A 10109-nucleotide genomic window follows, 5' to 3' on the forward strand; every position below is an offset into this window, starting at 1 on the left:
ATACTTTTGTTTGGGGTGATTTAAATTAAATCATAGGGAATTTGATTAATCTTGATTTGAATGATTGTATTTTTTTACTCTAATCTAATAAACAGGTATGAAAGCTATAATTGTAAACCAGGATGAAATCTATGGAAGCATTGGTTTATACATTCCTCTTAGTCTCGACTTTAGGAATAATTTTTTTTGCTATCTTTTTTAGAGAACCCCCTAAAGTTCCAACTAAAAAGACGAAATGATTTTTCATTATCTCGATTGAAGTAATGAGCCCCAATATTGGTATATTGGGAGCTCATTACTTCAACTAGTCTCCGTGTTCTTCGAATGGATCTCTTAGTTGTTGAGAGGGTTGCCCAAAAGCAGTATATAAAGCATACCCAGTAAAACTTACAAGTAAACCAGATATAGAGATAGCAACTAGGGTTGCTGTTTCCATTTTTCTCAAATTTCAAGACCACAATGAATCTATAGGATAAAATCCTATATTTACAGTGAAATGGTATACAAAGTCAACAGATCTCAATGAATAAAAAATAGGATTTATGGCTACACAAACCGTTGAGAGTAGTTCTAGATCTGGTCCAAGACGAACTACTGTAGGGGCTTTATTGAAACCGTTGAATTCAGAATATGGTAAAGTAGCTCCGGGGTGGGGAACTACTCCTTTAATGGGTGTTGCAATGGCTTTATTTGCTATATTTCTATCTATTATTTTAGAAATTTATAATTCGTCCATTTTACTGGACGGAATTTCTATGAATTAGATTCATAAGAACCGACTAACTATCTTTTTTATTTATATAGTTTTTTAAATAAAAGGGGTAAATTTACCCATTTTTGTTTTTTATTTCTAGGCCAGTTCATTTTGAATTTGGTAGTTTGACCGTGGAATTTCGTTCTTTCTTTATTTCCGGAATATGAGTGTGTGACTTGTTCTAATTGATCTTATTGCAAATACAGAACAAAAATAAAGGATCTGTCATCTTGATAGAGATGGTTTTACCCCGTCAGATATTATTTTCTAGTATCTGGAGCACGGAATATATAAAATAGATTTTAAAAAGTATTAGAACTATGATTCATACTTAATATTTCGACCTCGCAACCGGACTTTAATAAATTTTTATTAGAAGATACGTAAGTTAGAATAAATAAAAAAATTTTGATTCTTTCAAATAAAATTGCCACTGTTTGTCTTTTTTTTATCAAAGCAAAAAAATGTCTTTTGATTTCTTTTTTCATTCTATCCTATCTATTTCTTGAATAAGTGATAATCCAGCAGTTCTTACTCAGGGAATTTTTGGACATTAAAGGTTTTTTTGAATCATTGTGGTTCTGGTATGAATCTGAGGTTTTGTTTAATTGTTCATAGGGTCTTAACAAGAGAATTCTTATCAATACTAATAATAAAGAAGACGGCACTAAAAAAGTCGCATTCTACAAAAAAATCAAAGAAAAAATGAAGTAAATAGAATATTCAAGAGGCCTGTAAAGATCAAGATAAAGACGAGTGCGCCGACTTGAGATTTTGGCATTATAACCCTGCACAGATCAATTTAAGGATTTATATATTTTTCTTATCTTCAAATAAGATTTGGAATAATAGGATTAAATTAAGAAGTTTAAAACTTTTTATTATTTAAATTTAACATATCCGTTTCCGTTACAACCAGTATTGGGTTTTTCTGTTTGAGCCGTACGAGATGAAATTCTCATATACGGTTCTCAGAGGGGGAGTTCCTTTGGTTTACCTATCTCAATAAAGTCTATGATTGGTTCGAAGAACGTCTTGAGATTCAGGCGATTGCCGATGATATAACTAGTAAATATGTCCCTCCTCATGTCAACATATTCTATTGTTTAGGAGGAATTACACTTACTTGCTTTTTAGTCCAAGTAGCAACGGGGTTTGCTATGACCTTTTATTATCGTCCGACCGTTACTGAGGCTTTTGCTTCGGTTCAATATATAATGACTGAGGCTAACTTTGGTTGGTTAATCCGATCTGTTCATCGATGGTCGGCAAGTATGATGGTTTTAATGATGATCCTGCACGTATTTCGTGTGTATCTTACCGGCGGTTTTAAAAAACCTCGTGAATTGACGTGGGTTACGGGCGTTGTTTTGGCTGTATTGACCGCATCTTTTGGTGTAACTGGTTATTCCTTACCTTGGGACCAAATTGGTTATTGGGCAGTCAAAATTGTAACAGGAGTACCCGAAGCTATTCCCGGAATAGGATCGTCTGTCGTGGAATTATTAAGGGGAAGTGCTAGTGTAGGACAATCTACCTTGACTCGTTTTTATAGTTTACATACTTTTGTATTACCTCTTCTTACTGCTGTATTTATGTTAATGCACTTTCCAATGATACGTAAGCAAGGCATCTCCGGTCCTTTATAGAGAATATGGATCCTAGATATTTCTAATCAATCATTTTTTATTTTGGGGAGGAACAAAAGTATTTCATTGCTACAAATATGGATTATTAAAAAAAATAAGACATGTATTTGGATATTTCCCTGCAACTTAAGACTTAACAAAATTAGCGTCTTATTTTTTTATTTGACATACACGAATAGTTGATAGTTGAGGGGGATTCTCCGAAGAAAAAACGGATTATGGGAGTGTGTGACTTGAACTATTGATTGGATCGCGCAGATGGATGACTTTTTCATATCTGCCACATTTTAATTTGCAATAAAATGTGTCTCTTTGTTCCAACCACCGCGCAAGCCCCCCTACAGAGGATAGGCCGGTTCACTTGAAGAGATTCTTTTCTATGATCAGACTTGATCATGTCCTGGATGACCGGGCTTCGTAAGATCCACTAAAACTAAAATAAGTGAAGTGGTCTAATACGGATTCCGTCTTATCGATTTCACTTAACTTAATAGTATTGAAATGCATTCATTTCCTATGCATTGACTCGATTTATGATACTATCGGAGTGAAACAAGTAGATCTAAAGAAGAACAGGGGTTAGATTCCATTAGTAACAAGTAAATCCTTTAATTTAATATGTAAATGTATGTTAAAAAGTCCCGATATCTTTTTTTGAGGGGGGCAAAAATATCAAGGTCTGAGATGACCCAGAAAGCACTATAAATTTAAGAAAGCCTACTTGGGTATTGAGCATTTACAAATAAGAAATGAGTTTTTCACAATAGATAGTTGTGTAACTCCGTAAAACAGAATCGAGTCCATTTTCTTACATATAAACTTTTCTATAGGTATACTCGGTTCGTTTGATTGATGCTCGAGCCGGATGATGCAAAATTATCATGTCCGGTTCTTTCGGAGGATGGATCAATAAGAATTCACCTATCCCAATAACAAAAAAACCTGACTTGAATGATCCTGTATTAAGAGCGAAATTGGCTAAAGGAATGGGTCATAATTATTATGGAGAACCCGCATGGCCAAACGATCTTTTATATATTTTTCCCGTAGTTATTCTAGGTACTATTGCTTGTAACGTAGGTTTAGCAGTTTTAGAACCATCAATGATTGGGGAACCCGCGGATCCATTTGCAACTCCTTTGGAAATATTGCCGGAATGGTATTTCTTTCCTGTATTTCAAATACTTCGTACAGTGCCCAATAAGTTATTGGGCGTTCTTTTAATGGTTTCGGTACCCGCGGGATTATTAACAGTACCCTTTTTGGAGAATGTTAATAAATTCCAAAACCCATTTCGTCGTCCAGTATCAACAACCATCTTTTTGATTGGTACTGCAGTAGCCCTTTGGTTGGGTGTTGGAGCAACATTACCTATTGAGAAATCCCTAACTTTAGGTCTCTTTTAAATTGATTCACTTGTGAATTAAAATCTCATATATATTGGGTATCTAGGGAGAATTCACTTTGAAAGGACTACTCCCTAGATACATCTTTGAACCTACTCTCAGTATGTAGATTTTTTCTAAATTTTTCTAAAGATAAAGATTCAAACTCCATATTTTCATCTTTTTTTTCTTTCTTTTTTATAAAAAAGAAAGAAAAAAAAGATGAAAAAAACCTAATGGATTTCCAATTTATGCAAAATGCTTTTCTTTCAATTTCGAATTTCTAAAATGTCCAAGATATGTTTTACATCTTCTATCCGAAAATCTTCTATTTTCATAAGGTTTTCGTGACTGGTATTAAAAAGGTCCAATAATGTATGTATATTGGACCTTTTGAGACAATTATAGATCCTGGGAGGCAATTCTAATTGGTCAATAAAAAAAGATTTTAATTCTATCTCTTTTTTGTTTTTTCTTAGTTTAGCCAATGTATCATGAAAAGTGAAACCGGGTAAAGTAACTTTGTGTTGATTTTTTTCTAATTTCAAGTTTTCTGCTCCCGCATGTAAAAAAGGAATAAATAGGTCAATCAAATTACGGGAGGCTTCATAAAGCGCTTCTTTAGGAGTTAAACTCCCATTTGTCCATATTTCGAGAAAGAGTATTTCTTGTTTTTCATTCCCATTCACATAAGAATGAATACTATGATTTGCGTTTCGAACAGGCATGAATACTGCATCTATAGGATAACTTCCGTCTTGAAAGTTTTTTAGTCTTTTTATACAATATCCGCGATTCCTCTCGATTTGTAATCTAATACACAAATTAATGGGTTCTATTAGGTTAGCTATATGTTGCGTATTATCAACAATTTCCACAGAAGGTGGTAAAATGATGTCTTGAGCGGTTACATATCCGGGACCGTTGATACAAATAGATGCGTCTCGAGTCCCATACAGATTACTTCTCAATACTATTTCTTTCAAATTCATTAAAATTTCATGTACTGATTCTTGAATACCTACTATGGTCGAATATTCATGTGGTATTTTCTCAGATTTTGCACGTGTGATACATGTTCCCTCTATTTCTCCAAGCAAAACTCTTCGCATCGCAATGCCTATTGTATCAGCTTGGCCTTTCATAAGTGGAGACAGAATAAAGCGTCCATAATAAAGGCGCTTACTGTCTACTCTTGATTCAACACACTTCCACTGTAGTGTTCGAGTAGATACTCTAATTTTCTCTCGAACCATAGTAATCAATTCTTTTTTTCAAATCCTTGAATTGTTTATTTCTCTTGTCTTGAAATTTATTCTATGTTTTCTATTTTTATCTTTTGTTTTACATTACACACGTCGTTTTTTAGGGGACCTACACCCATTATGTGGCATAGGGGTTACATCCCGTATAAAATTTAAGAGTATGCCACTTCTACGAATAGCTCTTAATGCCGCATCTCTTCCGAGACCGGGACCCTTTATCATGACTTCTGCTCGTTGCATGCCTTGATTCGCTACTGTTCGAATAACATTTCCTGCTGCGGTTTGGGCGGCAAATGGTGTTCCCCTTCGCGTACCTTTGAATCCACAAGTACCTGCGGAGGACCACGAAATTACCCGACCCCGTACATCGGTAACAGTGACAATGGTATTGTTGAAACTAGCTTGAACATGAATAACGCCCTTTGGTATTTTACGAGCATGTTTACGTGAACCAATACGTCCATTTTTACGCGAACCAATTTTGGGTATAGGTTTTGCCATATCTTATTATCTTTTTATTATTTCATAATTATTATCTCATAACCTAAAAGGAAGTCTGAGATGTATGGATATATTCATTTCATGTCAAAAAAACAGATGTTTTACTATATTTCTTTTTTTTAATTAGAAACTAGAATTAATATTCTCAAAATTGGCATTCTATTTGTGTTAATATACAACTAACAAAAATAGAATTTCCAATTTTAGATCCCCAAAATCTCTCTATCTAATATCTCTTTTTTATATTGTATTCTATTAGAATAGTTCTAATCTATATATATATAATCATTGATATATATTATATATATAAGAAAATTTCGAAATATTCGAAATAGAATTTCTATATTCATTCAATAATTTGAAATTTTCACATATTCAAAAATATTAATATATAATCAATATTACTATAAAATCATATCATATATAATAGAGAATATTATATAATTTCTAAGTTTTCATGTAAAAAAAAGTTTGAATTTCAATATCTATATCTTTTTTTATTTTTTTTTTATTTGCGCACCCAGTCCTTTATAATTCAAAGCCCTCTCTTGTGGCTTTTGTGGAAATATTATCCTTATCCTTGTCTTTGTTTATGTCTTGGATTGGAACAAATTACTAGAATTCTACCTCGTCTACGGATCAATCTACATTTTTCACAAATTTTACGAACAGAGGCCCGTATTTTCATATTTATCATTCCTTCAACTTAATCTCGGATCCATTTTAATGGAAGAAAATAAGGTTTCCTTCAATTTTTAACTTCTATTCTAATCGTACCCCTCAAAACCAATAATATTGAAGTTAAAAAAAAGTCTAATTAAAGAATTTATACTTGCATTTTTTATTTCTCTGTGGTAGAAATATATATAAAGAGTATGTTGAACCTTTTCAGAAATATAGCCTAGACTGATATTTTCATTATTTAAAATTGAAAATAAATGAACCAACCCCGAACATACCCCACAGGGGAAATTGATTCAGCAATATTGAATTAAACCCTCATGAATCCGTTTCTTTATAACAATTCCTGTTAAACCCATTTCACGCATTCATTAAGGTATGAGGAGTGATATGAGAGACTTGTGTTTTGTTTTATCTCTCTTTACTTTTTTAAAAAAATTGATAGAATTTTTTCTATAATTCGGATATCAGAAAGATTACCATATATAACATAAAACTTCTCCGCCGATTCGTTCTAATCGAGCCTCTCGATCTGTCATTATACCTCTCGAAGTAGAAATAATGACAATTCCCATCCCCCCTAAAATTCTTGGAATTTGTTGATAATTAGAATAGATTCGTAGACCAGGAGTACTGATCCGTTTTAAATTCAAACGCGTTTTAGATGATCCTTTTCTATTTCTTCTATATGGTAGAGTTAAAACTAAAAAAAGATTTCCCCCTTCCCTATGTTTTCTCACGTTTTCAATAAAACCCTCTCGTAAAAGCATTTTAGCAATGTTTTCAGTAATGTTAGTACATGGTATTAGAACCGTTCCTCTTCCATTCATGTCAGCATTTCGTATAGAGGTTATTATGTCGGCGATGGTGTCCTTACCCATAGGAAAATAAATGTTACCCTTTACTTACTTTTGATATAATCAGCATGCTCCGTGTTCTATATTTTCTAATATATATTAGAGTAATATAATTTGAAAATATTTTAGTTAAAATTAAAGAAAGATATCTAGTATATTTATATATCTTTAATAGAAAGATATCTATATAATATCTTATTTATATATTTCTTTTTATATTTCTATATTTATTTTTATACTTATTTTTATTCAAAAAGAATAATATATATTAAAAAAATAAAAAACGAAATCCAATTTTATTAATAATTAGATATATGTGTAAGACATAATTTATTAATTTATCTATTTCATTTTCATTAAATAAAAAAATGTTTTTTCTTATAATACCTCAGGTGCTAATGAAACTATTTTAGTGAAATTTAACTGTCTCAATTCCCGGGCGATTGCGCCAAAAATTCGAGTTCCTTTTGGATTTCCCTCTTGATCAATGACAACCGCGGCATTATCATCATATTGTATTATCATGCCATTGCTACGTTTAAGTTCTTTACAAGTACGTACAATTACAGCTCTAATCACTTCTGATCTTTCTAAAGACATATTTGGTACCGCTTCCTTGATTACAGCAACAACAATGTCACCAATAGAAGCATATCGTCGATTACCTGCTCCTATGATTCGAATACACATCAATTGGCGGGCTCCGCTGTTATCGGCTACATTCAAATGGGTTTGAGGTTGAATCATATCATTCTTATTTTATCTGGTTTTTCAGTCCAAGGCTTGAAGTAAAAAAAAATATTCTCTATTCAACAAAAGAAAGGAAAAATTGCCATGTTTTTTCCTCCAAAAGACCTCTTTCCTTTGGTTTTTATTATTTATTATCTTGAAATAATGAATTGAGTTTGGATAGGCATTTTTGATGCGGCTATTGAGATAGCCCTTTTGGCTATATTTTCTGCGACTCCGCCCATTTCATAAAGTATTCTACCGGGTTTAACGACAGCTACCCAATATTCGGGAGATCCCTTTCCCGAACCCATACGCGTTTCGGTTGGTCTTACTGTAACTGGTTTGTCTGGAAATATCCGTACCCATATTTGTCCACCTCGGCGGACATTTCGTGACATTGCCCGCCGACCTGCTTCTATTTGTCTAGATGTGATCCAAGCGGGTTCAAGTGCCTGAAGAGCATATCTTCCGAAGCAAATATGATTACCCCGATAGGATATTCCTTTCATTCTTCCTCTATGTTGCTTACGGAATCTGGTTCTTTTGGGGTTATAGTTGATGGTTGTTTAGAAATCCCATCGCTATTCCAGAACCGTACATGAGATTTTCACCTCATACGGCTCCTCGCGAATAAAACAATTACAAAAATGGATTTAACCAATACCAATAAAAAAATATACCGTATATACATATGTTTAATGAATAATTGAATCACGAGGTTTTTTTATTTTAATATTTCATAGGATTGATTGATCAATTGGAAATTAGTATATCTTGTTTTGATTTTTATATAGAACTAGACATTTATTAGAAAATTTGCCCCCCCTATATATAGTTAAATATATAACTAGATAATGTTGTTCTATTAGAGCATAAGATTCTAACAAATCCTTATTTTATTTATTTCTGGTGGTATTGGATTGGCTCAATTTCGAAATAAAAAAACAAAGATTTCGCGGGCGAATATTTACTCCTTATCCATTTTATTTTAGATGTAATCTAGGGTTATCCTGCGACTCTTCAAAAAAATGAATTGGTTCTTAGTTCGTTCCGCCATCCCTCCCGTCAAATGAATCTTAGGTATTCACGGTTTTCGTCGTTCCCATCGCTTCTCGATTGATGATTAGGTCTGGAATTCTACAATGGAGCCTCGCAAATACAATTCCAAATTATATATATATATTTCTTTTTTCTTGAATCAACCTTCTCAGTTTTTATTGACTCGGTGCTCTTGATTTGTTTATTTTGGGAATATATATATCTATATATGGATTTAGTTAATGTTGATGCTTTATTACACTTCCCCTTTTTATGAGATAACCATAAGACCTTTACATATTCGAATTCTATATCATTGATATATCTTTTTTCTTTCTTTCACCCTTCATTTTTATCTGTATATTCTTATTGCTTTACAACTTATAATCAGATTCGTTTTTATTTTTTTTTATCCAATATCTCAGTTGTTATAATTCTACTACCAAAATATGATATCTTGATTTTATTTCGATTTTTAGATTAATTCTTTAAATCCAGATAATGCGAAGCGATGAGTTGGTTAGTACTTAGTTATTAATGAATTCATCCTATAAGTCATTTATTTTATTGTCGAACTCTAACCACTCTAAAAAATCAACGAGTCACACACTAAGCATAGCAATTATATTTATATAAAAAAATTAATTGATATTTTTTATTCAATCTTATAAAATTTGGAAAATTATCATTTTTTTGTTTTACCGAAACAAGGAACCTTAAAGAAAAAGAAAAGGAGAATTGGATTATTCTTTGTTTACAAATATCCAAACTTTGATCCCTAATACGCCATAAATAGTTCGAACTGTATAGGAACAATAATCAATTTTAGCTCGAATGGTTTGTAGAGGAACTCTACCCTCTCTGATCCATTCGACACGTGCAATTTCTTTTCCGTCGATACGTCCCGCAATTTGTACTTGAATTCCTTTTGTCCCCGCCTGTTGAGTTAATTCAATAGCTTTTTTCATTGCTTTACGAAACGAAACTCTATTCCTTAATTGCCCGGCTATAAATTCTGCAAGAATATTAGGATGTCCATAAGGGTTTGCAATTCTTGTAATAGCAATGTTCAGTTTTCGGTTCACACAATTGAGTTTTTTTTGTAAATTCATCTGTAACTCTTCTATTCTTCCAGGCTTACCCTCAATTAATAACTTTGGAAATCCCATAGAGATTATGACTTGAATCAAATCAATTCTTTTTTTAATCTTTATCCCTGCTATTCCCTCGACACCAGAAGATATTCT

The 10109-nt window shown here is 32.5% G+C and overlaps 12 protein-coding genes across 12 annotated transcripts in view; 4 read left to right on the top strand and 8 right to left on the bottom strand. All coding sequences in view use genetic code 11, as the record gives it.

Moving 5' to 3' along the window:
- Nucleotides 1-122: 122 nt before the first annotated feature.
- On the top strand, nucleotides 123-239 carry psbT (photosystem II protein T). Its single transcript has one exon. The coding sequence runs from the start codon at nucleotides 123-125 to the stop codon at nucleotides 237-239; it is 117 nt and encodes a 38-aa protein (YP_009472183.1).
- A 65-nt stretch (nucleotides 240-304) lies between these two features.
- On the bottom strand, nucleotides 305-436 carry psbN (photosystem II protein N). Its single transcript has one exon. The coding sequence runs from the start codon at nucleotides 434-436 to the stop codon at nucleotides 305-307; it is 132 nt and encodes a 43-aa protein (YP_009472184.1).
- Nucleotides 437-542: 106 nt separating this feature from the next.
- Nucleotides 543-764, top strand: psbH (photosystem II phosphoprotein). Its single transcript has one exon. The coding sequence runs from the start codon at nucleotides 543-545 to the stop codon at nucleotides 762-764; it is 222 nt and encodes a 73-aa protein (YP_009472185.1).
- A 952-nt stretch (nucleotides 765-1716) lies between these two features.
- Nucleotides 1717-2403, top strand: petB (cytochrome b6). Its single transcript has one exon. The coding sequence runs from the start codon at nucleotides 1717-1719 to the stop codon at nucleotides 2401-2403; it is 687 nt and encodes a 228-aa protein (YP_009472186.1).
- Nucleotides 2404-3284: 881 nt separating this feature from the next.
- petD (cytochrome b6/f complex subunit IV) lies at nucleotides 3285-3809 on the top strand. Its single transcript has one exon. It carries the CDS (start codon nucleotides 3285-3287, stop codon nucleotides 3807-3809), a length of 525 nt encoding a protein of 174 aa, YP_009472187.1.
- Nucleotides 3810-4057: 248 nt separating this feature from the next.
- On the bottom strand, nucleotides 4058-5044 carry rpoA (RNA polymerase alpha subunit). The gene has a single exon. It carries the CDS (start codon nucleotides 5042-5044, stop codon nucleotides 4058-4060), a length of 987 nt encoding a protein of 328 aa, YP_009472188.1.
- Nucleotides 5045-5137: 93 nt separating this feature from the next.
- On the bottom strand, nucleotides 5138-5554 carry rps11 (ribosomal protein S11). The gene has a single exon. It carries the CDS (start codon nucleotides 5552-5554, stop codon nucleotides 5138-5140), a length of 417 nt encoding a protein of 138 aa, YP_009472189.1.
- A 574-nt stretch (nucleotides 5555-6128) lies between these two features.
- Nucleotides 6129-6242, bottom strand: rpl36 (ribosomal protein L36). The gene has a single exon. It carries the CDS (start codon nucleotides 6240-6242, stop codon nucleotides 6129-6131), a length of 114 nt encoding a protein of 37 aa, YP_009472190.1.
- A 469-nt stretch (nucleotides 6243-6711) lies between these two features.
- On the bottom strand, nucleotides 6712-7116 carry rps8 (ribosomal protein S8). The gene has a single exon. The coding sequence runs from the start codon at nucleotides 7114-7116 to the stop codon at nucleotides 6712-6714; it is 405 nt and encodes a 134-aa protein (YP_009472191.1).
- A 354-nt stretch (nucleotides 7117-7470) lies between these two features.
- Nucleotides 7471-7839, bottom strand: rpl14 (ribosomal protein L14). The gene has a single exon. It carries the CDS (start codon nucleotides 7837-7839, stop codon nucleotides 7471-7473), a length of 369 nt encoding a protein of 122 aa, YP_009472192.1.
- Nucleotides 7840-7973: 134 nt separating this feature from the next.
- On the bottom strand, nucleotides 7974-8384 carry rpl16 (ribosomal protein L16). Its single transcript has one exon. It carries the CDS (start codon nucleotides 8382-8384, stop codon nucleotides 7974-7976), a length of 411 nt encoding a protein of 136 aa, YP_009472193.1.
- A 1221-nt stretch (nucleotides 8385-9605) lies between these two features.
- Nucleotides 9606-10109, bottom strand: part of rps3 (ribosomal protein S3) — a 657-nt gene continuing 153 nt past the window's right edge. The window contains exon 1 of the mRNA in view: nucleotides 9606-10109. This exon is cut by the window's right edge and continues 153 nt beyond it. Coding sequence (YP_009472194.1) covers nucleotides 9606-10109 — 504 coding nt within the window.

Source organism: Arachis hypogaea, chloroplast, assembly GCF_003086295.3.
Source record: "Arachis hypogaea chloroplast, complete genome".
NCBI lineage: Eukaryota > Viridiplantae > Streptophyta > Magnoliopsida > Fabales > Fabaceae > Arachis > Arachis hypogaea.